Raw genomic sequence first — 26,142 nt, forward strand, 5'->3', positions numbered from 1 at the left:
CAGGGGACAAATAACTTGAATGACTTGCCCAGAGTTACCCACGTAAAAGATGCTTTCTTTTCCAAACTAGAACTCAGTATGTTACTCCAAATTTAGAGGTTTCACTGGCAGGGGGTGATGGGGGCGGGTGCAAGAGTATACCATGATAAGAAAAACAGCACATTTACTTTTTTTTTTTTTTTTAAGATTTTATTTATTTATTTGACAGACAGAGATCACAAGTAGGCAGAGAGGCAGGCAGAGAAAGAGGAGGAAGCAGGCTCCTTGCCGAGCAGAGAGCCCTATGTGGGGCTGGATCCCAGGACCCTGAGATCATGACCTGAGCCAAAGGCAGAAACTTTAACCCACTGAGCCACCCAGGCACCCAACATTTACTCTTTTTTATAAAAGATTTTATTTACTTATTTGAGAGAGCACGAGCAGTGGGGAGGGGCAGAGGGAGAGGGAGAAGCTGACTCCAGCTGAGCCGGGAGCCCCATGTGGGGCTCCATCCCAGAAGCCTGAGATCATGACCTGAGCCAAAGGCAGATGCTTAACTGACTGAACCACCCAGGCACTTCCAACAAATTTACTTTTAACAAGTTTAACAGGGGCACTTGGCTGGCTCCAGCGGTGGAGCCGACCACTCATGATCTCCGGGTGGTGAGTTCGAGCCCCACAATAGGTGTGAACGTTACTTAAAAATAAAATTAAAAAGAAAAAGTATTTTTTCCCACCCAGTACACTTGACTTTGGGTTTTTGTTCATAAATTGAGGGAATTTGGAGGGGATGAGTAGATTGATGTGTGTAAGCATCTGGCTGTCCAGTACCTGCTGTTCTGAAAACTCACAATTCATTGTAGGAAACTAGAGAGCACAGAATCGACCTGGAAATTTCAGAACTGGGCAACTGCAAACCCCACAGCAACCAGGCCGACAATTCCGTTTTGAATTTCCTGACAGTGAGCCCAGAGCTTGGCCCTCGATGCCAACGCTTCGGGACACACTCCACTTCCCCCGCTAAACCAGCCCTTTCACACCCAAGCGCTTTGGGCCGACCAGGCCCTCTCTAGCCCGGCTCCTTCTCTATGGTCTCCGCTGCGGGCCGCTCTAGCCTGCGCGGGAGGCAGTGAGACGCCGGGGACAGTACAGAGGGCCCCGTCGCCGGTGGCGCGGTCGGCCATGGAGACTTTACGCAAAGCGCTGATCGTGGGTGCCCTTCTGGGCGCGGGGGCTGGCGTGGGCTCCGCGCTCTTTGTCCTCGTGACCCCGGGAGAGGAGAAGAAGCAGGCGATGCTGAAGGTGGGAGTAACGGGGGTGCGAGGTGGGGCGGGCTGGCGGAGAGCCCCGGGCTGGGGGGTCAGGACGGCGAACTTTCCTACCCGCAGGAGATACCCGAGCAGGACCCGCGGCGCAGGGACGAGGCGACCAGAACCAAAGAGTTAGTGCTGGCCACTCTGCAGGAGGCAGCGACCACGCAGGAGAACGTGGCCTGGAGGAAGAACTGGATGGTCGGCGGCGGCGGGAGGTCCGCGTGAGCCCGGACCTCCCTCGTGGGCGCTGGCACCTTGCTCCCGCGCAGGAGTCCGGCGCGGCCTTTCTCCTCCGTAGGCCCGGTAGGGAGTCCGGACCAGGGATGCCGCGCCCAGGCCTCGTTGAGACCCCGGGAGCCGCTGCGGGGTGAGCACGTCCCGCCACCACCCGCAGACGCTGCACTGATAGTCCGTCCTGCGTCGCCGGCCAGGGCGTGGGATGTGGCTAACTGAAGGAACCAATAAATCACGTTCCTCCGTCCGGTCAGTGAGCCCTGCGGTCTGACGCCTGTGTCTAGAATGTTCTGGGGATCCGTGTAGGGGACGCGGATGACTGTGGGTCCCACCGGCCCTGCAACGACCATGTTTTCCAAACACAAGCCAGGTCATGTGATCTGAGGGGCCTTTCGGTGATAACCAGGAGACGTTCTCGAAATCAGAACTATCCTGGAAAATCCTGTAGCAGTAGATGCCCATGGAGGACACTTTGGGTGAGGTTGGAGAGGGGCTGTTGGTATTTAGCATGTGCGGTGATGCTTTCTGGGGCTACCGAACCGTTGGAGGCCAATTTAAATTGCTGAGCGAAAGGAGCGTGCTTTAAGTCAGACAGATCTTGATTAAAGTCCTGCCTATTACAAAACCTTTCTGAGCCTCAGTGCTGTTTCATAAAAGGTGTTAAGTATCTTGAAGGTTGTTGTAAAAAGATTAACTTGGAAATAAAGTGCATTGCTTGGCACAGAGCATCACTTCAATAAAGGTAGGGGAGGGTTTCTCCTTCCAAGGATTTCAAGGTAGTTCAGTGTCTGAATCTAGTCATGGCTCTCTTGCAGATGCCACTGAAGTGAGGAAATAAAGCTGGCATTTGGGTCACACCCCACATCCAAGTCAACAAATTCACTCCCTGTTGTGGTTTTTTTGTTTAAGATTTATGTGAGGGATGCCTGGGGGCTCAGTTAAGTGTCCGCCTGCAGCTCAGGTCGAAATCCGGGGGTCCTGGAATTGAGTTCCCACATCCTTCTCTCTCTGCCTGCTGCTCCCCCTGCTTGTGCTCTCTCTGACAAATAAATAAAATCTTTAATTAAAAAAAAATTATTTGGGGTGCCTGGGAGGCTCAGCGGGTTAAGCCGCTGCCTTCGGCTCAGGTCATGAACTCGGAGTCCTGGGATGGAGCCCCCCATCGGGCTCTCTGCTCAGCAGGGAGCCTGCTTCTTCCTCTCTCTCTGCCTGCCTCTCTAACTGCTTGTGATCTCTCTCAAATAAATAAATAAATATTTTAAAAAAAATTTATTTGAAAAACCCTGGTGGGGAGGGTGAAAGGGAGTCATAGGCCGACTCTTTGCTCAGTGCAGGTGGTGGGAAGTGGGGGGACTCAATCTCACAACCCCAAGATCATGACCTGAGCCAAGGCTAAGAGACCCTTAACCAGCTGAGCCACCCAGGTACACCTGTTGTCTATCTTACATCCTGTGGTTCCAAGCAAGATTTCAATTGAAGGAAAAAAAGAAAAAAGGCCAGAACAGTAAGTATATAGCTTGATGACACTGAGGTCCAAACCGAGATGGCAGCACTGGGGCTGTTTCAGTTGGTGGATGGTGAACCCCTAAGCCAAACACATTTGTTATGTGTGATCTTCAGTTTAATTGTGGCGTCTTTCTGAGCCTGGGAATGAGAGGGGAAAGGTTAGCAGCTCTTTGAGGGAGCATTAGGGTGAGGGGATCAGCAGCACTGAGGGGCTATGAGCCGGGAGCCTGGAGGTTGAGAGCCTGAGCCCTACAGTCGGGCTTCCCCAGGTGTGCCCAGGTTCTGCTGTTGGTTACCTGTGTTGGTTTCAGCAAGCCACGTGCTTTGGTGTCCCAGTCTCTAAAAGGGCATACTTGCACCTATTCCCAGGTAACTGCCTTTTAATCTCAGTTAATACAGCAGTTAAAACTGTGTGGTGCATAGTAAGTACTCAGTGCTTTTTAGTGAGGAGGAAATGCACTTGCAAAGGTCACTGCATTGCTCTGGCCATTTGTGAATGGCTACATTAAAAAAAAAAATTAGCCTTTTAGGGGGGCCTAGATGGCTCAGTCCATTAAGCCTCTGCCTTCAGCTCAGGTCATGATCCCAGGGTCCTAGGATCGAGCCTGTTTCTGCCCTCCCCCTTGCTCATATTCTGTCTTAAATAAATAATTTTTTTTTTAATTACCCTTTAGGTAGCTAATAGTTACTGGAAATTTATTAGGTGCCAGGCAGTGTGCTAAAGCCCCCTATCACCATTAAATTCACAATAATCTGAATTAACAGGTACTATTGTCCTTATTTTACTAAAGAGGTAAATTGGCTGCTTCAAGAAGTCAAGGCAGGGGCGGGTGGACAGTGAAAAAAGAAAAAGGCATAGGAATAAGGATTTCAGACCTACGCACTGCTTTTTACCTATAGGAGCAAAGAGGGCTATCCATTGTACTTCCCAACCCCAACAATTCTCCCCTCTCAACTTCTCAAGCAAATAAAAAAACCCAGATATTGTTACCAAGTTTGTTAGAGGCTTTAGTTGAGGGGTACCTGGGTGGCTCAGTGGGTCAAGTGTCTGCCTTCAGGGGCCCCTGGGTGGCTCAGTGGGTTAAAGCCTCTGTCTTTGGCTCAGGTCATGATCCCAGAGTCCTGGGATCCAGCCCCACATCGGGCTCTCTGCTCAGCGGGAGCCTGCTTCCCCATCTCTCTCTCTGCCTGCCCCTTTGCCTACTTGTGATCTCTGTCTGTCAAATAAATGAAATCTTTAAATGTCTGCCTTCAACTCCGGTTGTGATCTCAGGGTCCTGGGATGGAGCCCCTCATGGAGTTCCCTGCTCGTGGGGAGCCTGCCTCTCCCTCTGCCCCTGTCCCCTCCCCTGCTCGTCTTCTTGCTGTCTCTCTCAAAATGAATACATAACAAAATCTTTCAAAAGGAGCACCTGGGTGGCTCAGTCGGTTAACCATCTGCCCTTGGCTCAGGTCATGATTCCAGGATCCTGGAATTGATACCCTCATTAGACTTGCTGCACATTAGGGAGTCTGCTTCTACCTCTGCCTCTCCCCCACGCTCATTCTCTCTGTCACAAAAATAAAATCTTAACAAAAAAAACATCAAGATGAAAAACAGGGCCTATCCTAAATGCCTTCCCTTTTGGCTTCTTCCTCTGCCTCAATTTTGTCCCTCCCAGCCATTCAGGAAGGAGTCAGGCACATACAGAACTCAGGGTCTATTTATTAGGAAGGAGATGTCAGTGCTTTATCAAAGACGAAGAGGTCAGAGAGGGATGGTGGGATAAAGGCCTCTCAGCTGGGACATTTCTTGGCCACAATGAGGACAGCAGAAGGCACAAGTCCTGAAGATTGAAGAAGACAGCTTTGACCACAAAGATCCTTGCCTTTTGCCCCCCAAATTTCTGGCCTCACGCCATCTCCTCCAAGTGTCTTCTGGCATTCCTTCCTTTTTTGGGCATCCCCTTCCCTCCCCCAACCCCTGTTCCTGGTCCCAGGTGTCATACCCAGCTCCTGCAGAGGCCGTTCCATGTCCGCCTCGGAGAAGGCCCGCCGGGGGAAGCCACTGAGCAACTGCACAGGGTCCTGTCCTCCCCCAGGTTCTTCCCCGCGGTGGAGCTCCACATAGAGCCTCACAGCTGCCAGCTGTTCCCGTGCCCGGAACGTCTGGGTCAGTGAGGTCCCATCTGGCAGCCTGACCTGGAGGGCAAGCGAGAAATACAGTGCTGTGAGCATCAAAACTGAGTGTGGTGCCCAAATAAGGAAAACAAGAACTGCATCAAGAGACTGAACCAGGGGCGCCTGGGTGGCTCAGTGGGTTAAAGCCTCTGCCTTCGGCTCAGGTCATGATCTCAGGGTCCCGGGATCGAGCCCCGCATCGGGCTCTCTGCTCAGCAGGAGCCTGCTTCCTCCTCTCTGCTTGCTTCTCTGCCTACCTGTGATCTCTGTCTGTCAAATAAATAAATAAATCTTTAAAAAAAAAGAGAGAGACTGAACCGGCATAATTACTATCTGAAGCAGCCGATGAACCACCACTTCTCTGCTTCCCTAAGGATGTAAGACTGCAGCTTTCTCACAGTTTAACAAACACAAGGATAAGTTCATACAAAAATACATAAATAGCCCACCATGCAAATAGCTGTGTAATAAACTAAGTGAAAACATGAACTGCTAAAAAGGTAACTGCTGAGTAAGACAGAGATACGGTTTTAAATTAAGACTGGGTCAAGAGAAGTCTGAAATCTTTCCAAAAGTAGAAGAGATAGGATTTCAAAAGTCACTTACAAAGAAGGAAAAGGTTTGGCAAAGAGAACCTAACTGAATAAAGCTCTGAGTCAGGTGTCTTATAGGCCAATGAAGGGGGTCCCAGAAGCAAGACAGGAATCAGAATCAGTACCTGTATGCGACACTGGTCATATTCCCGCTTGGTGGGAGGCTCCTGGCTGGGAGAGGAGGGAACAGGACCTGGCTCTGTTGGTGGAGAAGGCCGAGAACCCACACTCCCACCATACTGGGAAGACAAAGGAAAACACTGGTCAAGCTTTCACCCACTCCTAAGGGGAACATCGTATGCCTATCCTTTCCCTCTGACGCTAGGAAAGAGAATTTTTTTTACTAGCCCACCTACTTCTTTACCCCAGTGTCTTCCCAATCACCTACCTTCTTGGCTCTCTCTGCTTTGTCTCTCTCAATCTTTTCCCGGACTCTCTGTCTGGAAAGCAGACAGGAAGAAAGTAGATCAGATGTTGACAAAGTAAACCTAGCTTCCCATCTCATCTATTATCTAACATCCGCATCACCCAGACCTGGCTGCTAACTCTTCAGCCTTTTCCCTCCTCCGCTCCTCAGCAGCCCGGCGCATCTCATCTTCCTGAAGCCGCTGTCGAGCAGCTGACAACTCCTGCCCTTGTTTCCTGCGCTGCCGTTCCCGCTCCAAAGCCTCTCGCTCCTCTCTTTCTTCCCTCTCCCGCTGCTTCTGGGCCACCAGCTCCAACATCCTGTGTTGCACCAAAGAAAGAGCTCAAAAGAGATGGACACAGATCGCGTGAGTTTATAACGGATTCAAGATGAAATACGGGAACACGTGCCCAAAGAGAGATGAAAAAAACTGCCAAGACAGGACAGACCAAGAGTGTTAAGTTCCAGGTTCTTTAATCAGAGTTGTGTATTGTGGACAGGTGGAAGGTGACCCTCAGAAACGAGACACTGTCCATACTATACCTCTTAGTCTGTTCCTGTCTCTCTTCTTCACTCAAAATGGGTTTGCCTTCTCCAGCAGCAGAGCCGGTTCCTACAAACAAGCAATCAGTGTTACTGCCCGTTCATCCTCCTCAAGCCCTCGTGAATAACCAACACGGTGTTCCTCAGTCAGGACCTTCAGGGCCACCTTGCTCCGGGGAGGTGGGTTCCCTTCCCAGGACATGTCCAAGGGGGGTCGCTAGCGGCTCGTCTACATCGGGGTCGTCTTCGTGCTCCATCAGCCTGGCAGGGAAGGTCGGGAAGGAGGTTAACACGGACGCTGGCCCTCCCAGAAGTCCCCCAGGCCCCTGCCACCCCATCGGAGCGCTCACCAGTCCATTGCAGCCTCGATGCCCTGGTTCCCTGTGAGGGCCAGAGCCTTCTCCCTGGGGGCAGAAACACCGTGAATAGCGCCCGCGAGCCATGGTGCTGGTCAGGCTGGGGCGTGCAGCCTGAGGCCAGGCTAGGGGAAAGGCCAGACAGGTCCGCGATCCCCGCGGGCCAAGGTTTGAGGGGCTGCCTTACGCGCGTCCCCTGGGGAAGCCCATCTCGATGAGACTCTCCAGAGCCGTCAGCTCCGCCATGGCGCCGCCACCGCCGCTTCCGCGGGGATCTGGGGGAGGGCGAGAAGGACCGCGCAGGGCGGGGGGGTCAGCGCGGGGTGCCCCCGGCCCGCGCGCGGTCCCGCCCCCGACGCCCCAGCTGGGCGCTCTCTCACTTACCCGGCTCTGGACCCTCAGCGGACACCGCCGAGAAGAAAGCCGAGGGAAACGGAAGTGCCCGGATCTGTTTGGGTCACGTGGAGGCGGGCGTGGACGGGTGCCGCCGAGAGCCAGAAAGCACCGCCCGGGCCCAGCCGCCTGGACCCGGCGCGGGCGGGGTGGGCGGCGCGTCCGACTCGCGGATCCAGAGGCGCACGGCCCGCCCCCCCCGCCCCGCCCCGCCCCGCCCCGCCAACTCTCCCCCGCCCCGCAGCCGAGCTGGCACGCCCCGCGGCGGTGGGATAGAAGGGGGGTGCGGCCCTGAAACCCGTGGGCGGAATGTAAAAGCCGTCGACCGGTTGGAATGCTATTTGGCAGTGTTGATGAGGAGCCATAGAAATAAATGTACACGGTCTTTGACCAGCTCATCCTCTCCGGGGAACTGAGCCATCCTCCGCCCCACTGACAAGGCATCTTTGCAGAACACAATTAATTATCTGATCCTGTCATCACCTCCCTGCTTAAAAATTCCCGACACCCCAGTCATTTAGGATGAAATTTAAGTGCTAGTAGGCTGGTTTCCTCCGTTTTATTTGTTGTTTGTTTGTTTGTTTGTTTAGAGCCCTCTCTGAAAAAGAATAACTAAGCACTGCCTTTTGGTGCCTGGCAAGACTGTACCATGGAGGGGCGCCTGGGCGGCTCAGTGGGTTAAAGCCTCTGCCTTCTGCTCAGGTCGTGATCCCAGGGTGCTGGGATTGAGCCCCGCATCGGGCTCTCTGCTTAGCGGGGAGCCTCCTTCCTTCTCTCTCTCTGCCTGCCTCTCTGCCTACTTGTGATCTCTGTCTGTCAAATAAATAAAATCTTAAAAAAAAAAAAGACCGTACCATGGAAACTTGGCTAGCGCGCTGTTTCACCTCCCACCATTTGCGGCTAACTTGTGCATATTGCGAAACAGACCCTCCTGCTCTTCCAGGCCCTTTGCACCTAACAGTCCCTTTGCCTGGGATGTCCCGCCTCTTCTGTGGGACTGCTTAATTCCCAGTCATTTGGGAGACGGGACCCCAGGTTTGCTTTCTTTTCTTTTCTTTCTTTCTTTCTTTCTTTCTTTTTTTTTTTTTTAAATTTATTTGACAGACAGAGATCACAAGTAGGCAGAGAGGCAGGCAGAGAGAGAGGAAGGAAAGCAGGCTCCCTGCTGAGCAGTAGAGCCCGGTGTGGGGCTTGATCCCAGGACTCTGGGATCATGACCAGAGCCGAAAGCAGAGGCTTTAACCCACTGAGACACCCAGGCGCCCCCAAGGTTTGCTTTCTAAGGGAATTCTGCTTTGACCACCCCCTTCCCACCTCCCAGCTCCACTAGAGACTTATGGGACTAAGACCTATTCAATCATCACAACAATCTATACGATTATGCTATTACTAGTCACAGGAAACACAGAAAAAGGAGACAAGGTCACAAAGCTGGTAAGTAGCCAAGCTAGGATCCACAACCATGCGGTATGCAGTCACTAAACCACTATGCTGGGTTGCCTGTCCATCGTGGAGTGAATAGCACCTTCTTTGGAGTTGGGCATCCTAACTCAGCTCCTTACCTGCAGCTTCAAACCATTTAGAACTTCAAATTTCTCATCTCCTCCCCGGTGATCCTATCTTTTGAAAGGCTGTGAAGAGTTAATGAGAATACGAAGAGCATGTCTTGAATAATGAGAGAAGGGGCCCCTCATTTGTAAATGAATAAATGCTGAGGAAATGCAGGAAGCAAATAAAACCGGGACACAGTATTCACTACAGTATGGCAAGCGTATTAGAACACATATATTCTTTTTTTTTAAAGATTATATTTAAAAGAGAGATCACAAGTAGGCAGAGAGGCAGGCAGAGAGAGAGAGAGGGAAGCAGGCTCCCTGCTGAGCAGAGAGCCCGATGTGGGGCTTGATTCCATGACGCTGGGATTATGAACGAAGCTGAAAGCAGAGGCTTAACCCACTGAGCCACCCAGGCACCCTGAGAACACATATATTCTAAATCTATCCTGAGGTCCAACGATTAAAAAAAAAAAAAAAAATCCTTAATTGTATAATACCACGTCTTTTTTTTTTTTAAGATTTTTTTAAATTTATTCATTTTGAGAGAGACAAAACATGAGCAGGGGAGTAGGGCAGAGAGGGAGAGGCAAGCTCCCGCTGAGCAAGGAGCCTCATGTGGGGCTCAACCCCGGGACCCTGAGATCATGACCTGAGCCGAAGGCTGAGACTTTAACCCACTGAGCCACCCAGGCGCCCCTATTTTTTATTTTTTTAAAGGTTTTATTTATTTCCTGGGATGGGGGAGAGACAGAGGGAGAAAGAATCTCAGGCGGGCTCCATGCCCAGCTCAGAGCCTGGTGCGGGGCTTGATCTCACAGGCCTGAGATCATGACCTGGGCGGGAAACCAAGAGTCAGACACTCAACTGATTGAGTCACCCAGATGCCCCTACATCCAGTTAATTTTAAAGATCAATATGAAAGTATACGCTACTCTGAGACATAGGTATGCAGACAGGAAAATGAAAAGGGTCAGGAAAAATGGAAATGTCTTCCTTTTATATTTCCTTTAATGTTGGTACAGTGGAAATACAACAGACACAGATTGAGGGAAAGTGGGGAAAATCCTTGGATTTCCTGGGAAATGCCCCAGACAGCATGGTTCTCCACCCTATGTCAGTCATTCATTTCCACCCACTTCTGACACAGGTGGACTCTGACACAGGGGTGCCCACCTTCAATATCCAAAGGAAAGGTAAAAGAGGGAGTAGTCTTGCCCCGAACTCCCAAATTGTTCTCAAAAGCCCACCAAAGCCACCAATGTGACAGGGCACTTTTGAGGGTATATGATGGGGATTGGGTTCCGCTCACTGCAGCCAACAGGCCTAACACAGCCGGGCCTGATCCGAAAAGGAAAGGCCCATGAGCTTAGAATGGTTTTTACGTTTTTACGCAGTTCTGTGGCTGTACAAGTACCTACGTTTTATCTTTGATTTTAATCGTCTGGAACTGCAAAGCCTACGTTATTTACCATCTGGTCCTCTAAGGAACCTGAACAAGTTCTGAGGCTGAGCACTGAGACTCAGATAGGGCCTCAGGCTCCTGGCCTTCTACTCCCCACGCATCCCCCTCAACAGCCCCCCAACCCCAGGACTGCTCAGGGCAGCAGCAGCAGCCGCCTCCTCCCAGGAAACCCAGGCTAAGCTCTCCTCTCCAAGCCTGGGTTCAGCTGGGCCCCAAGAGGCCCCCCAGGCTGCTTCAGAGCCCTACTGCAGGCTGGGAGGCCGGCCGGTGGGGGCAGCCCCAGCGCTCACGCAAGCAGAAATGCCAGACCAGAGCTAAGCAGGTCAGCAGGGCCAGCACCGTGCCCACCCCGATGGCTGTGTGCACCAGGGTAATGGGTCTGGGGGGCACGGCCAGCCTGCCGCAGGGCCCGAAAGTCGGGCCACCCACCCCCTCGAGGCCCTCCCCACCTGTCCCAGGCACACTGCTTTCTCCAGCCCCGTTGGCAGCCACCACGCAAACGACGTAATCTCCCCCGGGCTTCAGTCCTTTCAGTTCTGCTCTGCGGACCGTGGAGTTGAGCGGGGGCCCCTTCCAGGTGGCCTCACGGTCTTCCCAAAGCAGCAACCAGTACCGGTGGACGGGCGAGGAGGGAGCACACCAGTGCACCGTTGCGCTTCCGTCCTCGGCCACCACGTGCACTTCTCCTAGGCGCGGCGGGGCAGGCGGCTGGGCAGGGCTGGAGAGCCCAGGGCACATGCAGGCTCTGGGCCCAGCCCTCTGCAGCTCCTTGCATGGCACCTGCAGGTGCCGGCAGCTGTCGTAGTCACAGAGGACAGGCGGCAGGGGTGGCCGGGACGTCTCATCTTCCTCCTCTTCCATAAGATCTTGAGGGGCCAAGGGCCGCGTTCTGGGAACTAAGGAGAAGGTGACAGCCAGGAGACACAGAAGGCAGGGAGAGCCCGGCATGGAGTCTGGAAGGGAGGGAGGTGGAGAGGTAAAGACTGCCCAGACCCCATTCCTCCTAGACCCGCTCCCTCAACGAAACCTCTGGGGACAGGGACACACAGCGGGGGCCAATGAGAGAACAGAAAAGAGGAGGGAAGGGGCAGACACACTTATTTGTCAACCGATTCTGAACCGGCTGTGGACTTGGTTTTGGGGGGAGGGGGGCAAAAACATGGGCTGCCCGCGAGATGGGGGTGTGACCGGCAATGGGTGAAGGCCCAGAAATGGTTAATGAATAAGCGAAGTTCTGGAGGGGAAAAGAAGAGGAAAGGATTTACTCAGCCTGGAGAAGAAAGGTGGGAAAATTCCCAGCGGTCAGCCAAAGAAAAGATCTCGGTAAAACAATGATCAGTCAGCGACACACACAAAAACCCGAAAGTGACAGAAATGAGACAGAAGAGATGGTATAGAGGGGGAGCCTTAAGGACCTCGGCATCCTCCCCACCTGTTGAAAGAGCTCCAGTCCCTGCCCACCCCCACCTCCCTGCCCCCCCCCCCCAGGGCCCCAGCAGCCCCTCACCAGCCGAGAGGTCTCACCGCGGTGCAAATCTCCTACCAGTGGTCTGTGGGCGTGAGGCCGGGGCGACCCCGGGAGCACAGGCTTGCGGGCAGGTTTTGTCAGTGTCCTCAATTTCAATTCTGTTTTGGCTCGAAGCTTTTATACCCTTCCACTGTGATGTCACCACCTAGCCCCCACCCCGCCAGGCCCCCTCCACCCCCCTTTCCCGGTGAATGCCAAGAAGCGGGGCCGGTCCCTTCAGAGAGCCTGAGTCACGGGGCCAGGGACTGGGGGGGTGGCGGGGGGCCGGGAGTCACAGCAGCTGTTTCATCTGGAGGCCAGGATGCCTGGGTTCCGAGATGGGAGTGGAATGTGGAAGGCAGCCAGCAGCCGAGACTCACAAGGCTCAAGCTATGCGGAGGGATGAGGAGGGGCGCAGAGGAGAGACGGCCACCTGTCTGGGATCCGAGAAGAAAACAGCTGTGACAGCATGAGGCCTGGGCTACAAAATGCTGCTTTGGTAAAAATCATACCACATCCATGGCAGTCATTTCCTGTCTTCTGCCTCCCAATGGACAGAGAAAGGGAGGGGTGCAGAGGCCGGAATGATGCAGCCTGGCTCTCCGGACCCGCCCTGCAATGATCCCCCTCCCCAGAGTCACGTGGATGGAGTAGGCCGGATGGGTTTTCTCTCCTTGGACTTTCTAGGCCTATGAATACAGACAGCTGTACCTAGAGCAGTCCAGGTCTGGAGGCCTTCCCCCTCAGCAGGCAGCCCCCCAACAAGACAGTCTCCTCCAATGCAGGAAGGCGGGGAGGATGCCCTGGGAACATGGGCTTCTCAAGTGGCCCTGAATCCATTTCAAGGAGTCAGGCAAGCAAGTGGCATGAAAATAGTTTATTGGGGGAGCCACAGGATAGGGGAAGGAGTCAGGGGAGAAAGGACTGGAATGTGAGGACTCTGCCCCGTTCTCTTCAGGAACTAGAGCAGGTGGGGCGCTGTCGGAGATTGTCCCCAGAGGGTTCAGAGCTGCCCAGAGTCTCCGGGGCAGGGATGGGGGAGGGGACCACGGCTGGAGCGGGAGCAGGCAGGTTGGCCTCCGTCAGCAAAGCTGCGTCTTCCCAGGAGCCTGAGCCAGAGGAGGGAGAAACAAAATCCCCAATGGGAAATTAAGTAACCGAACGACCAATATAACCTCCTCCCCACCCACCAGCCACCTCCACTCCGCCCAGACCTCTGTGCCCCGGGCCCCTCACCATCACTGGCCTCTGGCTCCAGCTCCTCCTCTCCATTCAAGGGCTGCTGATCTGCTTTCTCCTCCTCAGGGGGCTGGCCCTCTGCAGCCACAGGGGGAAGGCAGAGGTCAGACTAGAAGAGGCTGACAGGACAACTGAGGACTTGTGGGGACGGAGGGAGGGCGGGCGGTTGAGCTGCGGCCAGTACCTGCCCCTGGGGGATCTTCAGGGCTCTCGCTGTCCTCTGTGATGTCTGACAGCTGGGTTGACTCCTCCTGGCCTTGGGGTCCTGTGCCTCCAAAGTGGGTAGAGGATGAGGGCGGGGCTAACGCAGCTGCCTGGGCCAAGCTCACCTCCTCCGACCTGTCCTCCGCCCCTCAGCTCAGCTGCGAGGGCCTAGAGCTTGGGCCACACAGGAGCCCCCGCCTCCCGTCATGTTTACCTGCATGCCGGGCAGAGATCCGCTGCTGCACTGCCTTCCGCGAACCGTCCCGTTTCCGGACGTTCACCTGTGCGGGACAAACTAGTGAGCAGCAAGGCTGGGCCTCCCTGTGATCTGGGACCCCGCTGCTCCCCAGCCCTTGGCCACGCCCCAGCCCTTGGCCACGCCCCAGCCCGCTCCTCAAAGGAGGATCGTGGAGTGGAGGGGAGGGGAAGGAGGTCCTCTGTGACCTGCAAAGAGAAGCGGTGTCGGGGCCAAATGCTCCCCCACACCCACTGCATGTAGCTGAAGAGCACAATGACGCTGAGGAAGGTGAAGTTGCTGGCGACGCCGATGAAGGCGCAGGTCATCGGGAAGTTGTACAGCAGGTACCTGGGGCCAGAGGTAGGCGGCAGTTAGCGGACAGCACCAGCCTCCTCACTTCCCAGGAATTGGTTCTAGGAAAACGCAAGCCAGCTGCACTTGAGGACAGCCTCCCTCGCGCCGGCATCGGCGCACCCTCACCTGAGCCCGGTGAAGTGGGCATGGATGCGCAGCGAGGCCCCGTACATCTGGATGCGCTTGCTGTGGATCTCGATGATCGCTCCGGTGGTCGGCACGTACTGGGGATGGGACGGGGGAGGCGTGTCAGGCCACGTTCCTCTGGTGTCTGTCACTCTTCCCAGCCCAACCCGATGCCCCCTCCCGGCATCTCCATGGCTGACGGAGGGAGCCCAGAGGCTCGGCAGGTGGGACTGTGGGCTCCGGGGGAGAGCGGTGCCTAGTCTTCCTTCACCCCTCACCGAGTTCTCCCTGTACTCCGGGTAGAGCTCCACCTCCAGGAGCTGCTTCTGCTCTGCAAAGCCAAACAGCAGGAGGCTGGAGAAGACCAGCGTGTCAAGCATCTGGAGCAGGTCCGAGCGGTAATGCAGCATCACCTGCCGGGGCCAGAAGGGAGAGGCTGGGGACAGGTACCCCCCGATTTCCGCAGCCCAACCCACCCCCCAAAACCGAGCCTCCTGAGCGGTCTGTGAAGCCGGCTGCTCTCTCATTTTCACCTCCTACCGCGATCCGCCACCCTTGGCCGAACCATCCCAGCTGCCCGAGCGACAGGTCTGCCCCGCCCGACCATGTCTCCATTCCCCTCTTCTAAGAACCTGCACAGGTTAAGCCCCACACAGTCTCTGATCTTCCCCCAGGCAGATCGACCACCCAGAATAGACTAAGTTTCAGGGCACCACCTGAAGCTTTTTTCTCCATGTAGACATTCAGAAATTTGTTTCATCGTGTGGCTCTGTTGACAACTTACGTGAGAATGGGGTCTTAATATTTATTGAGGACCCACTATGGGCACATAAGCACTGCACATTTCTTCACTGAATCCAGTCTAGTCTTGCTACAGGACTACTACTAAAATGCTGGGTTAGTAGTGCTTTGTAACCAACGGGTTAAAGAAGCTGTCTCTCGGCTCGTATGTTTCTGAGTGAGGATTCCAGGTCTTTGGGGCCCTAAAGAAGCCCATTTTGGCTCCCCTCTTCAGACCTTTCTGAAAGCTGGACACACTCATCAGATATGTGGGGTGTCTATCTGGCTTGGTAGACTGACTCCTCTTCCCCATTGTGAGGAGTCCGTGACCTCTGAGCTGGGACATTTTCTCCTGAAGCCCTACCCAGATGTTCTGACCCCTGTTGTCAGCTCCGCACCCTCCCAGACAGGCCAGGAACACTTACGGAGCGTGAAGAAGTGGAGATGATCCGGCCACCTCTGGTGTAGCATGAAATGGTCACTAAGAACATGCCTAGATCTTGATTCACACGGGACTCTGGCAGCTCAAGCTCTAAGGTAACACGGTACGGCTGTCCATACATCAGCACCTGCCCAAGGCAGCCCCCATCTCATTTCAGAAAATTTATTTTTTTAGATGGTGCTCTGTTCACCTCCCCTCACCCCTTCAAACTAGGCCACCACCAGCCCCCCTGCCCTTGCCTAGCGCAGGAGGCTGCTCAGTCTCTCATCCCAGGAAGGTGCTGCCCCCTTGTGGCGGCCGGGGCCCTCCCACTTCTGAGATCAGCATCCTGTGACTTGGCTGAAACCAGCTCTGTTCTGAGAAAGGCTGTGTCACTTTTTTTTTTTTTTTCCAAAATTGAACCGTCCTGTTGCCAACTGGGCCATGTGTGACTCAGCCCTCTGTCCCCGTGAGGCCATCCCCTGGGCCCAGCCTGCTTTCCCTTCCATTATTAATTAACCAAGCGACAGCAGTGTGCATCAACTCCCAAGCCATCCCTTCTCGGTCACTGTCGCTCCACATCAGCTTTATGTCACTCTGGGTCCCTTACCTTGCTTCTGTGGATAGAACCCTGAGGCGCCTAGTGGGAAGGTTTCTTCACTGGGATTAACCTCCAAAGGTTCAAGATTTGCCACCAAACATACCTGGGTTTTTCCTGACTGGTCCTCTATTCTTCAAATTTTTTGTTCAACTATTCTTATCCAAGCATCACCTCCTTCCAGATGGTACACAAGAATCACAGGGGCAAGAGTAAAGCTTTTGTTTTTAAACAAAGGGAATGGATTTAAAAAAAAAAAGAAAAAAGAAAAAGCCCATCGTGAACCACCCCCCAATCCAGACATGGCTAAGGGTGCTTTGAGCACTATCACTAGGGTAAAAGGTGGAAAATCACCTATTAGAGTCTTTCTCTGTACGGGTTCTTATTTCCAAAATGAATTATCTCTTTAAAAAAAAAAATGGATTCCAGGGGCGCCTGGGTGGCTCAGTGGGTTAAAGCCTCTGCCTTCGGCTCAGGTCGTGATCCCAGGGTCCTGGGATCGAGCCCCACATTGGGCTCTCTGCCCAGCAGGGAGCCTGCTTCCTCCTCTCTCTCTCTGCCTGCCTCTGCCTACTTGGGATCTGTCTGTCAAATAAATAAATAAATAAATCTTTAAAAAAAAAAAAAAGATTCCATGAGACTCTAGGCCCTGGAAGAGGGCAGAGGAAGCTGGTGGCCTCATCGAATTCTTGGAAACATTTTTTTAGGGTGGGGGAGGGCCACAGGGGGAGGAGGGGAGATGAAACAGGTTCCACACCAAGCATGGAGGCCGCTGTGGGGCTCCATCTCTCACAACCCTTCTCGGGGTCATGACCTGGGCTGAAATCGAGAGTCGGATGCTTGACTGACTGAGTCACCCAGGTGTCCCTGGAACATTTTCACAGGTAGCTCTCTGGGTGAGGTGGAGGAAAATGGGGACTATTAGCTAATCGGCAGGAGTTTCTGACTCAACTATACATCTTATACGGGTGAATTGTATGGTATGTGAGTTTTTTCTCAACAAAGCTGTTTTAACATAGGTTTTTGAACTAGTAATTCTGGCTAAAAAACATCATCGCCCCCAATGGGACCCAGGAAATTGACCACCAGATTCTTGTGAATGACTCTGTGCCTTTGTGCACATCGGAGGGGCAGACTGTCCTTCTGTTCCCCCATCCCGACACAATGTCCACCCTTCCTTCTAAGATCCACTTTGAGCCTTGCCATCCCCAGTTTCATACTGATCTCTCAAATTCTTCTGAAATGTGGAAGCTGTACCTTCCACTTGGCTACTTAATGCGATGTATCAATTTCTCCATCAATCCTGCGACCTCCTTGAAAGCAGGACCCCATCTTCTACTTCTAGCAAAGTGTTACACATAACGTACATACACGTTATTTATTCTGTTCCTTCCTTCCTAAAGGTTCACTGTAAATGGACAAAGTGATCAACCTGCTTTAATTATCAGGGACCACCCTGATCGGTGTCCCTGCCATTGGCTCTCCCCTCGCCCTGCACCTTTCCCTTCCTCATCCGGCAGCTTCACACCCAATTGTTTCAGGCTCCCCGAGTCACCAGCAGGATCTCCGCACCACGCAGCCACACAACTGTAGGCACCATTTCAGCGCAGATATACTGTGGTTTGTTTCTAGCTCCTTCTCAACACAGTCTATTTATTATTATTTTTAGCTATAAAAGTACATCAAATCAATGTCTTCACTGAAGATTCTGTAATACTCTCCAAACTCCTTTTCTCAGTAGCCGGATTAAACAATCTGGGGCGCCCGACTTGATTTCAGCTCAGGGTGGTAAGATCAAGGCCCTTCATTAGGGTCTGAGTGGGGCGTGGAGCCTGCTTAAGATTCTCTCTCTCTCCCTCAGCTCCCACCACCTCAAAATAAATAAATAAATAAATAAAACAAAACGATGACTCTCTGCCTCACAATATCCAACCTTCCACATCACAACGTCCCCTGGGGTCTCAACTCATCTGGACCTGCTAAGACTTCTTGACGGTGTCTGGCTACCTCCTGGTCCAGTGGAAGAGGTCACAGGACACACACAGCCGGCTATTCGTACTGCCAAATAAGGCCGGTCCAAACACCAATCCCAGGGTCCCCCAGATGCTAGAGCTCACACTCTTCCCTCCAGAGTGACCATGTAGATCTATCCTTTGTCAGGAAGTGTCCTCCCATGAACCACTTAAAAAAAAAAAAAAACTTTTCAGAGGATTTAAAAATTCTTAGTACACGTGGCCACTAATTACTACGAGTTATGTTGCTAACAACTCAGAAAAACGATATGGATGCTCCAACGGTCCTCTGAAGCACGCCAGGGTCCTCCTCTCTTCTGAGAGCCTCCAGCAGCTTGCCTATTACGAACACATGCATTCCCACTCTGCATCTCCCAGGGCTTCGGGGTTCGCTAAAGCCCTACTGGCCTCTGGCCCATCCCCTGGTACAGTGTTCTCTGTAATGCACATCACACACATATGTCAAGAGTTTCCTAACCTCACATACAGGCTTTCAAAACTTCTGGGTGGATTGCAGCCTCGTCCAGGGAAATAGCTGATTGGTTCACTGAGGTCTAGAACACCTCTCATCTAGTAGGTACAGCCTGTTTGAAAAGATCTGAGAAGGGCACTGCTATCATCTGTGGCAGGAAATCATCCATGCGATTCAGACTTTTTCTTTAACCATCCTCTCCTTGAGAGCCTTCCTCTTGAGTCTCTACTGCTCAAGTTCTGCTCGTCAGGTCTTTCTCAATCCCTCTGATTTCAAGTCTCTAAAGCTCTCATGAAACCTCTCTTCCGCTCCCATACTCACCCGATCACGTCCACCCTTAGCCAGCGAGACATTGGCAACAGGGAAGGAGCAGAGTAAGGACGAGGAGGAATCACAGTCAGTCCTAGATGAGAATGGGGATACTCCACTGAGTTACAGAGTCTGCCTTACCTGTCCGCACACCTCCTTGGCCCCCTACGGCTCCCTCTTGTCCCCCATCCCTTCTTCCAGAACAGGTACCCTTCTGTCAGAGAGAGACGGAAAAGAAATGCAGCCAGGAGATTCAAGACACCTGAACAGTTTTCATTCTCTTCGTGCTACTTCAGCTCATTTCCTCTCGTTACAGTGGAAAGTCTTACTCGGGATGCAGTGAACCCCTAGTTGAACAGTTTCCAATTGAAGTGTTTAAGATTCACTTGGGGAGAGCTTGATAAAAATGCAGATTCCTGGGGACACCTGGGTGGCCCAATCGGTTAAATGTCCAACTCTTGATTTCTGCTCAGGTCATGAACTTGGGGTCCTCGGATCAAGCCTTGTGTTGGGCTCCCTGCTGGGCGTGGAGCCTGCTTGGGATTCTCTCTCTCTCTCTGTTTCCCTCTGGACCTCCCCACCAACTCATGGGTGCATGTGTGCTCACTCTCTCTCAAAAAAAATTTTTTTTTAATTAAATAAAAAATTAAACAAAAAAAGGAGATTCCTAGGTCCTATCCCCAGATTCAGTAGTTCTGGTCTGGAGCCTAGTTTGGGAAAATCCCAAAGAATCCAAAGATGGTCTTTTTTTCTTTTCTTCTTCCTTTTTTTTTTTTTTTTCTTTTAAAGATTTTATTTATTTGAGAGCTAGGAAGCGAGAGGGAGAGAGAGAAGCTGGCTCCCTGCTGAGTGCAGAGGCCAACACAAGGCTCAATCCTGAAACTCCAGGATCATGACCTGAGCTGAAGGTTGACACTTAACTGACTAAGCCATCCAGGCACCCCCATACATGGTTTTTAAGAGGTTCACAAATCTCAACTTTTAACAAAAATTATACATGGGCATGCCTTTATGTGTGTGTGTGTTTGTGTGTATATATATTTTAGTAAGGTCTACATCCAACATGAGTCTTAATTCATGACCCTAAGAATAAGAGTCAGAGTCATGTGCCCTACCAACTGAGCCATCCAGGTGCCCAGTGCAAACATGTTTTTACAGCAGAAGGCCCAGTTTTCATGAGATCATGCCTCCTGAAAGTTTAAGCAGCTTTGACTTAGAAAGCACAGTTCATAATCAGGGACTCAAGAGAGGAAAAAAAAAAAAAATTAACTTTGGACCATTGATAAGAATGCCCCAACCAGCATCTCTTCACTGGTCCTATTGCCACTGTTAAGCGAAAGGGGGAGAATTTGGCAAACTCTGTAAAATCAGAAGGAACTGAGGTTCCAGGTAAGAAGCAGGACTCTGGGACTTTGTGTACCCTGTTCCCTTGTGTTTCCATAATCTGTGGCATTATTGGGAGTGGGAGAAAGTAATGTACAAGGCAACTTGAGGCTTTCCTAATACCTTCTCTGCTGAAGGCCAAGTTGAGTTCTGAGATGACCTATGGGATCTGGTTGCTTAAGAGGTCTACAGTGGCCCCAGGAGAGATCTGACCCAACCCAAACAGAACTGATCCTCACAGTGACAGTCTAAAAGGGGGATTTTCTTCTTCTTTTGAACAAATATCAGCAACCAGAGGCAGAACTAGGACCGTAGCGCCCTACCAACCCAATGCTTCTTCAGCCTTGGGCTGTGAAAGGTAGGAAGTCATATAAACACACTGGGCTCGAATCTTCTCCTCTGTAAATGAGGGGTTGACCTGAATAAGCACTAAGTGCCCTGACAGCAATTCTCTCAAAGAATCCCTCTACTTTGGTAGAAGACCCCTCTCACCTGTAGTAGAAATGCACGGGGCTGAGGTGGCTGATTGTGGGCATGTAGGAATAGTAGAAGGAGCCATAGAGGAAGACAGACACCCAGAGCAGGAGGAGGATGGTACAGAAGAGCACCCCAAACTGTAGCAGCAGCTTGCGGGCACGACCTGCCAAGACGTGGCCCACTTCCTGGGCCCACAGTAAGGCAGGTAATGGTGGGTCATTGACCATGGCAGGGAGTGCAGAGTGTCTGGCCCCAGGTTCAGGCCTTGAGTTCCTAGCTGCTCTGCCACCTGGACGCCACCCCTGGCCATGGGATGAAGCAGCTGGTGGTTCCTGGAAAAAGACAGAGAGGGGGAAAGAATGGCTCTTTTCCCAGGGGAGGTGGGGACAGGAAGGACAAGCTTACTGGACTGGCTTGGAGGAACTAGAGAGAGCAGAACACAGCCAAGACTTCGTTTTCATATGGCTTTTCTCCAGATGACTGCGTTTCTCAACCAATTATCCCTTATTTCCTTATTTCCCAATTATTTCCTTCACTGTGCCTTCTTTAGCCCCACTGCCCCAACACCTCAGCTGAACTTGTCTTCTGGGCACCCGAGTCTGGGACCGGCCACCGGGATACTCATTCCTAACAACACACAACACAGAGAGGATGAGCACCTTAAAAAGCTTCTACACACACGATGACACCGAGTCCACACTGCGAGGTGGCTGCACCGACAGAATGCGCGACTTGCCTACGGCCGTACAGCCGCACTCAAAGCCAACAGCCCAAGCGCGCTCACAAGTGCCTCCCGAGTTTCTCCTCTTCTCCCAGAGCTGCGCTCGCTCCCCGCCAGGGCCGAGCCCCACGCCCCGCAGGGCGTCCTGCACTCCCCGCCAGCACCTGACTCGGGCTGGCGGTGGGCGCGGCGCCGGGAGCCCCGACCTAACCGCGCCAGCGAGGAAACCAGCGGCTCCCCGGCCGCCAGGGCTCTGCAGACTCACCAGCTCGCGGAGGCTGGGGCAACGGCGAGAGGGGACTTCCGCCTCCCGTGGAAACCCCGCCCCCTTCCGCCGGCCGCCTTTGAGGCCTGGAGGGGCCGGACCTCACTCCAGGGCGGGGCCCGGCGCAAGGGGCGGGGCCTGCCGGGCGGCGGGTTTCCCACCTCCCAGCACTGCGTACTGTCCCTCCCTGCCGTCCCCCTCCCAGACCCGAGAGGACAGGCGCCTCCCTCCAGGCCTCAAGATAAGGCCCAGAGCAGGCTATGAGTCAGCAGCGTCCCCCTCAGGCCGCCCCTCGAGGCCGCAGTCCGGGCCCTCCACCCACACCTTCACCACCGGCCATCTAAACCCCCCGCAAAGGGGGAGAGGAGAAGGCACCGAGCTGGCGCCCACTTTCATCGCCCACAGCTCCTTGGACCCGTAGGCGTCCGAGGCAGAGAGCCCTGCTGGCCGGCCGGCCGGCTGGCCCCTATCACAAGAGTGATAGCATTTCAGCTCCGTGTTTTGTCTCCAGCATTTAGAACGCAACCGACCCCCTCGGACCCTAACTGGACTCTCCCTCAGGATCCCCGCAGCGCGTTATGTACACTAGATCTTAGCAGACGGTACCTTCTATTTTGTATATGACTGTTCACCCCAGATAAGATTCCTCAGAGGGGAAGGTTAATATTGTGTCCATCTTCACATTCCCCGGAGCGCCAGCCACAACCCTGCAGGCCTGGGACGTAATCTCTCAAACCAATACCCACACTCCAAAACCCACCCTGGAAGCTCATCTAGTTCAAGAAACATCCGAAGACTTTCCCCACAGTGTCCCCTACCTCTTCTTTGTCCGATTCTTTGATCTGGTATCTGCACACCTCTTTTCCCCCAGCTTCTTCTCCTTGTTCTTTAGGCATCTTCCTAATGAACCTTGTTGCCCCTGGATCTTCCACTCGAGTCACTTGTGGCTAGAACATGAAGTGGTTGGTGATCTAGAAGCTCATACCTGTAGCTCATCACATTTTCCTGGATATAGGGAATGGAGGGTCCCTGGGAAAGAAAAGAAGATTCAGGTACTACATGCTATGTCAGAGCAGAGGGAGGAGGGAGAAGGGGGGCGACTGCCCAGCTGATGTCAGATTTTCAAATGAGCAGGGTCCCCCGCAGCCAGTACAGACTCCACAGCCGGCGATGTCACAGGTCCAGACCACCCCATTTAAGGGGGTGGGGGGGGAGTCGGCCTGGGCCTCTGCTCTTTCCAGGTTCCTCCTAGTCTGGATTCAGAATGCCTGCAATGGGGGAAGGGCAGCTAGTGAGACAGTTCACAGTGGGGGTGTGCGCAGGGGCTGCAGTCACCAGCCAGGCTCCCCCACTGGTCAGGCAGTTGGTATGCTCCAGGATCTGAGCAGCTCCTTCCAGCATCCTTCATCCTTCAGGTACCAGCGTCTGGGCAGTGCCTGAGCTGCCGGAACTGGGACTAGCCCCCGGCAGACCTCTGACCTGACCTCCCCAGTGGACTTCTTTGTATCAGCTGCTTCTGCTGCTGCCGCAGGTCTTTTCAGCTGCAACTCCCTGCAAGGTGGGGCACCCATCTCAGGCAGCTTTTGTGCACCCCACTGACAACTCCCCAGGGCTGCTGCTGCCTGTGGCCTCAGGTGAGTAGGGAGCATCCTGCTTTTCTCCCCCTGGGGCTCAAGGGGGCAGGGAGAGGGGGGTTACGTGTCCTCATCAGGGCGGGGCTTTCTCTGGTGGAGGCTTTCAGAGCTGGGAACACACATGGCTGGAAGGGCTGAAAAGCCTTAAATCATTTTTATGTCTAATGATCCGTGGCCCAGGCCGTAGGGGGGGTTTGGGTGGCATTTCATCCCACCGTCTCCATTTCCTTGGCCCAGGAAGACAGGGATGGGAAAGAACGCTAGAGGATGAGGATAAGAGAACAAAATACTGGGACACATGACCCCAGTCTTGTAAAGACTGATGAAAAAGGAGCACGAAGGAGGGGTCTTCAGATGAGATTATGCGGCCCCGCACGCCCCACATCATGGTCTGAGCTATCCCTCTCTTTCCTCCAGGATGAAAGGGGAGACCCCTGTGAACAGCACTATGAGTATTGGGCAAGCCCGCAAGATGGTGGAACAGCTTAAGATTGAAGCCAGCTTGTGCCGGATAAAGGTGGGCAGACCCTGGGTCCCATTAGTTGGCCCAGTTAGTTGTGTTGTAGGTCCCCAAATCTCAGGCTAAGAGATGTTTTCTTTCCTGGACTGCCTGCCCTCAGGGGAGGAGTCTCTGGCTCTGGAAGGACAGCTGTCCTCTGGCCTCTGTGGGGGATGAGGGAGGCAGATACTGTCTGAAGAAGCCCTAGGGATGGCAGAAGATAACCCATTTGGGGAGGGAGGCGGCGCTCCCTCTCAGAGGCTCTGGCTAACAACTCCCCTCCTGGCTGTGCCCCAGGTGTCCAAGGCAGCAGCAGACTTGATGACTTACTGTGATGCCCACGCCTGTGAGGATCCCCTCATCACCCCTGTGCCCACTTCGGAGAACCCCTTCCGGGAGAAGAAGTTCTTCTGCGCCCTCCTCTGAGTTGCCCTGTCCCTCGGCACAAGCTCTTCACCTTTCCCTCTCCTAGGCCCTTCCTTAGGTCAGTAACTGTCGTGAGCCCCTGAGGGTCCCTGCATCCCCATCCCTAGCCCTTGTCCAACCCCATGAGGTTATCTGAAGCACAAAGGTCTCCGTCACCCATCTGTCGACCCCATTTCCTCGCCCACTGCGGAGGACCCCAAGTAGCCCCTGACCCAGGGCCCCCTTAGCTCCATCCCCAGAACGGCCGTTCAGACTCTGCCAGCGTCCTGCCGGCTTCTCTCTGTGACCCGCTCAGATAATGGAGAGAGGGATGGGCCGAGGGATGGGCCGAGGGATGGGCCGAGGGATGGGCCGGGTGCTTGCTCTCAGTCTCACCTGCAGCTATGAGAAGGGTAAAGCCATTTGAAGAATAAAGTCATCCAGAGTCTCAGAGGACAGCTCCTGTGTTAGAGTTCTTGGGGAGAGGATCATCAGTCTGTAGATCTGGGAGTGTGTGCGGCAGGTGGAAGGCTTGGCATACCCCAGGAATAGGGCCAGTCAAATCAGGTTAGACATTGTCTAGGATCGGAGATCGCCGGGATGGCGGGGATGGCGGGCGCGAGAGAGCGTCTCAAGTGGAAGAACTAAGTTACAACAGACACTCAGAGGCTACGGAGAGCACTCACACACGCACACGCGCGCGCGCAAGCACTGAACACAAGCGAAAATGAAAACAGACCGAACAGGGGAGATCTAGGGAGGTATTCCGAGAGCATTCGCAGACCGCAGGAACTCTGGAACGGAGGGGAGGAGCGCGGCTCCAATTCCTGCGAAGGGGCCGGTTTTACTTCTAAGATGGCCGCGCCCACAGCGGGCCCCTTTCCAAGATGGCCACCGCCATGGGACTAGCGCCAATATGGCAGCCTCACGTCACTGGGTTTCACCGTACAGGGCTACCGAGCTAGCCCCATGCTTAAAATGGCGGCCCCAGGCAGCCAGAGATCTCAATATGGTCCCTTCTGTGCTCATCTGGTCTCAAAATGGCTGCCCCTGCCCTTGCCAACTCGATGCCCATTCCTACCCACCCCGGAGTCTGAAAATCGACGTCTCCCCACCCCCCACCATCCAGGTGAAGGCACACGGGTGGCTATAAGCAAAGATCGTGGGACAAGAGGACCCTCGCAAGCACAGCGTAGCAGGCATACGGGTCGCATGGATCTTGGCGAGGGAATCTAGGTTCTACAGCTTGCCAAGTAGAGGCTCCCTTTGGGGTGTGCCCGGCGCCGTTCCTCAGTCGCCTTCTGGTCTCCGTAGGAGCTAGATAAGCTCGAAATTCATTCGGGTTGGGTTTCCTGGTAGGGCTTGCAGTGTTCCCATTTCTCCCTCAGGCCCGTTCTGTCACGTCCGCCAGAAGCAACGTCCCCGCTCCTAGTGTGCCTACCAACCTTCGTAGTGGCCCCAGCTTGCCTTCTGGGCAGATGCCAAATCCAAGGCTTAATGTCTCACGAGCGCCTCCCAGACCCAAACTTGGCGGAGGTTTATAAGCCCGGGATGCTTTTCTAGAAGCCTTTTCCTTCCAAGGGTGAACATATGGAAGTGGGACCAGCGCCAAGACAGGAAGGTAACAGTCCCGGGGTGTCTGCTCCTCATGCATTATCAACATCCCCCAAATTAAGGGATGTATCTATCCTTCCTGGGGGGAATCCTAGGCCAGGTCGTTTTGTCAGGATACACTTTTGGAGGGGCACCTGGGTGATTCCATTGGTTAAGTGTCTGCCTTCAGCTCAGGTCACCAACCTAGGGTCCTGGGATGGAGACCCATGTTGGGCTCTCTGCTAAAGGAGACACCCCCTCTTCTGCTCCCCTTGGATTGTGCTCCATCAAATAAATAAATACAATCTTAAAAAAAAATACATTTGCGGGAGTGGGAGGAGGCACCTTGCAGTAGTAGGAGGTATTAGGGATATCTACCACCCCCAGCTTCCCCACACCTTTGC

General features: G+C 53.6%; 5 protein-coding genes across 12 annotated transcripts; 2 read left to right on the forward strand and 3 right to left on the reverse strand.

Annotated features, from left to right (window-relative positions):
• Positions 1–1,094: 1,094 nt before the first annotated feature.
• On the forward strand, positions 1,095–2,394 carry LOC116598879 (ubiquinol-cytochrome-c reductase complex assembly factor 3). The gene is made up of 2 exons (XM_032358269.1): positions 1,095–1,281; positions 1,368–2,394. The coding sequence occupies exons 1-2, from the start codon at positions 1,162–1,164 to the stop codon at positions 1,515–1,517; spliced, it is 270 nt and encodes an 89-aa protein (XP_032214160.1). The 5' UTR covers positions 1,095–1,161; the 3' UTR covers positions 1,518–2,394.
• Positions 2,395–4,717: 2,323 nt separating this feature from the next.
• UBXN1 (UBX domain protein 1) lies at positions 4,718–7,583 on the reverse strand. 2 transcript variants are annotated; one of them, XM_032358264.1, is made up of 10 exons: positions 7,475–7,583; positions 7,278–7,365; positions 7,085–7,138; positions 6,901–6,995; positions 6,735–6,804; positions 6,320–6,511; positions 6,174–6,225; positions 5,911–6,024; positions 5,021–5,213; positions 4,718–4,858 (listed from the first exon to the last, which is right to left on the reverse strand). In XM_032358264.1, the coding sequence occupies exons 2-10, from the start codon at positions 7,334–7,336 to the stop codon at positions 4,809–4,811; spliced, it is 879 nt and encodes a 292-aa protein (XP_032214155.1). In that variant the 5' UTR covers positions 7,337–7,365; positions 7,475–7,583; the 3' UTR covers positions 4,718–4,808. The 2 variants fall into 2 exon arrangements, with proteins under 2 accessions (XP_032214155.1, XP_032214154.1); XM_032358263.1 differs by having other exon boundaries at positions 6,889–6,995.
• A 2,941-nt stretch (positions 7,584–10,524) lies between these two features.
• LRRN4CL (LRRN4 C-terminal like) lies at positions 10,525–12,269 on the reverse strand. Of its 2 annotated transcripts, none has more exons than XM_032357418.1 (2): positions 12,026–12,269; positions 10,525–11,454 (listed from the first exon to the last, which is right to left on the reverse strand). In XM_032357418.1, the coding sequence occupies exon 2, from the start codon at positions 11,447–11,449 to the stop codon at positions 10,736–10,738; it is 714 nt and encodes a 237-aa protein (XP_032213309.1). In that variant the 5' UTR covers positions 11,450–11,454; positions 12,026–12,269; the 3' UTR covers positions 10,525–10,735. The 2 variants fall into 2 exon arrangements, with proteins under 2 accessions (XP_032213309.1, XP_032213308.1); XM_032357417.1 differs by having other exon boundaries at positions 12,009–12,269.
• Positions 12,270–12,870: 601 nt separating this feature from the next.
• Positions 12,871–24,981, reverse strand: BSCL2 (BSCL2 lipid droplet biogenesis associated, seipin). Of its 5 annotated transcripts, none has more exons than XM_032357414.1 (12): positions 24,542–24,981; positions 22,426–22,636; positions 20,637–20,953; positions 18,774–18,855; positions 15,375–15,518; positions 14,448–14,582; positions 14,170–14,267; positions 13,896–14,037; positions 13,666–13,732; positions 13,432–13,512; positions 13,245–13,325; positions 12,871–13,117 (listed from the first exon to the last, which is right to left on the reverse strand). In XM_032357414.1, exons 2-12 carry the CDS (start codon positions 22,501–22,503, stop codon positions 12,963–12,965), a joined length of 1,380 nt encoding a protein of 459 aa, XP_032213305.1. In that variant the 5' UTR covers positions 22,504–22,636; positions 24,542–24,981; the 3' UTR covers positions 12,871–12,962. The 5 variants fall into 5 exon arrangements, with proteins under 5 accessions (XP_032213305.1, XP_032213303.1, XP_032213304.1 ...); XM_032357412.1 differs by having other exon boundaries at positions 13,432–13,518; positions 24,542–24,979; XM_032357413.1 differs by having other exon boundaries at positions 13,432–13,518; positions 24,885–24,973.
• On the forward strand, positions 22,764–24,596 carry GNG3 (G protein subunit gamma 3). 2 transcript variants are annotated; one of them, XM_032357420.1, is made up of 3 exons: positions 22,764–23,241; positions 23,659–23,758; positions 24,038–24,166. In XM_032357420.1, exons 2-3 carry the CDS (start codon positions 23,660–23,662, stop codon positions 24,164–24,166), a joined length of 228 nt encoding a protein of 75 aa, XP_032213311.1. In that variant the 5' UTR covers positions 22,764–23,241; position 23,659. The 2 variants fall into 2 exon arrangements, with proteins under 2 accessions (XP_032213311.1, XP_032213312.1); XM_032357421.1 differs by lacking the exon at positions 22,764–23,241 and having other exon boundaries at positions 23,660–23,758; positions 24,038–24,596.
• Positions 24,982–26,142: the final 1,161 nt, after the last annotated feature.

This window comes from Mustela erminea, chromosome 9 (genome assembly GCF_009829155.1).
Source record: "Mustela erminea isolate mMusErm1 chromosome 9, mMusErm1.Pri, whole genome shotgun sequence".
Lineage (NCBI taxonomy): Eukaryota > Metazoa > Chordata > Mammalia > Carnivora > Mustelidae > Mustela > Mustela erminea.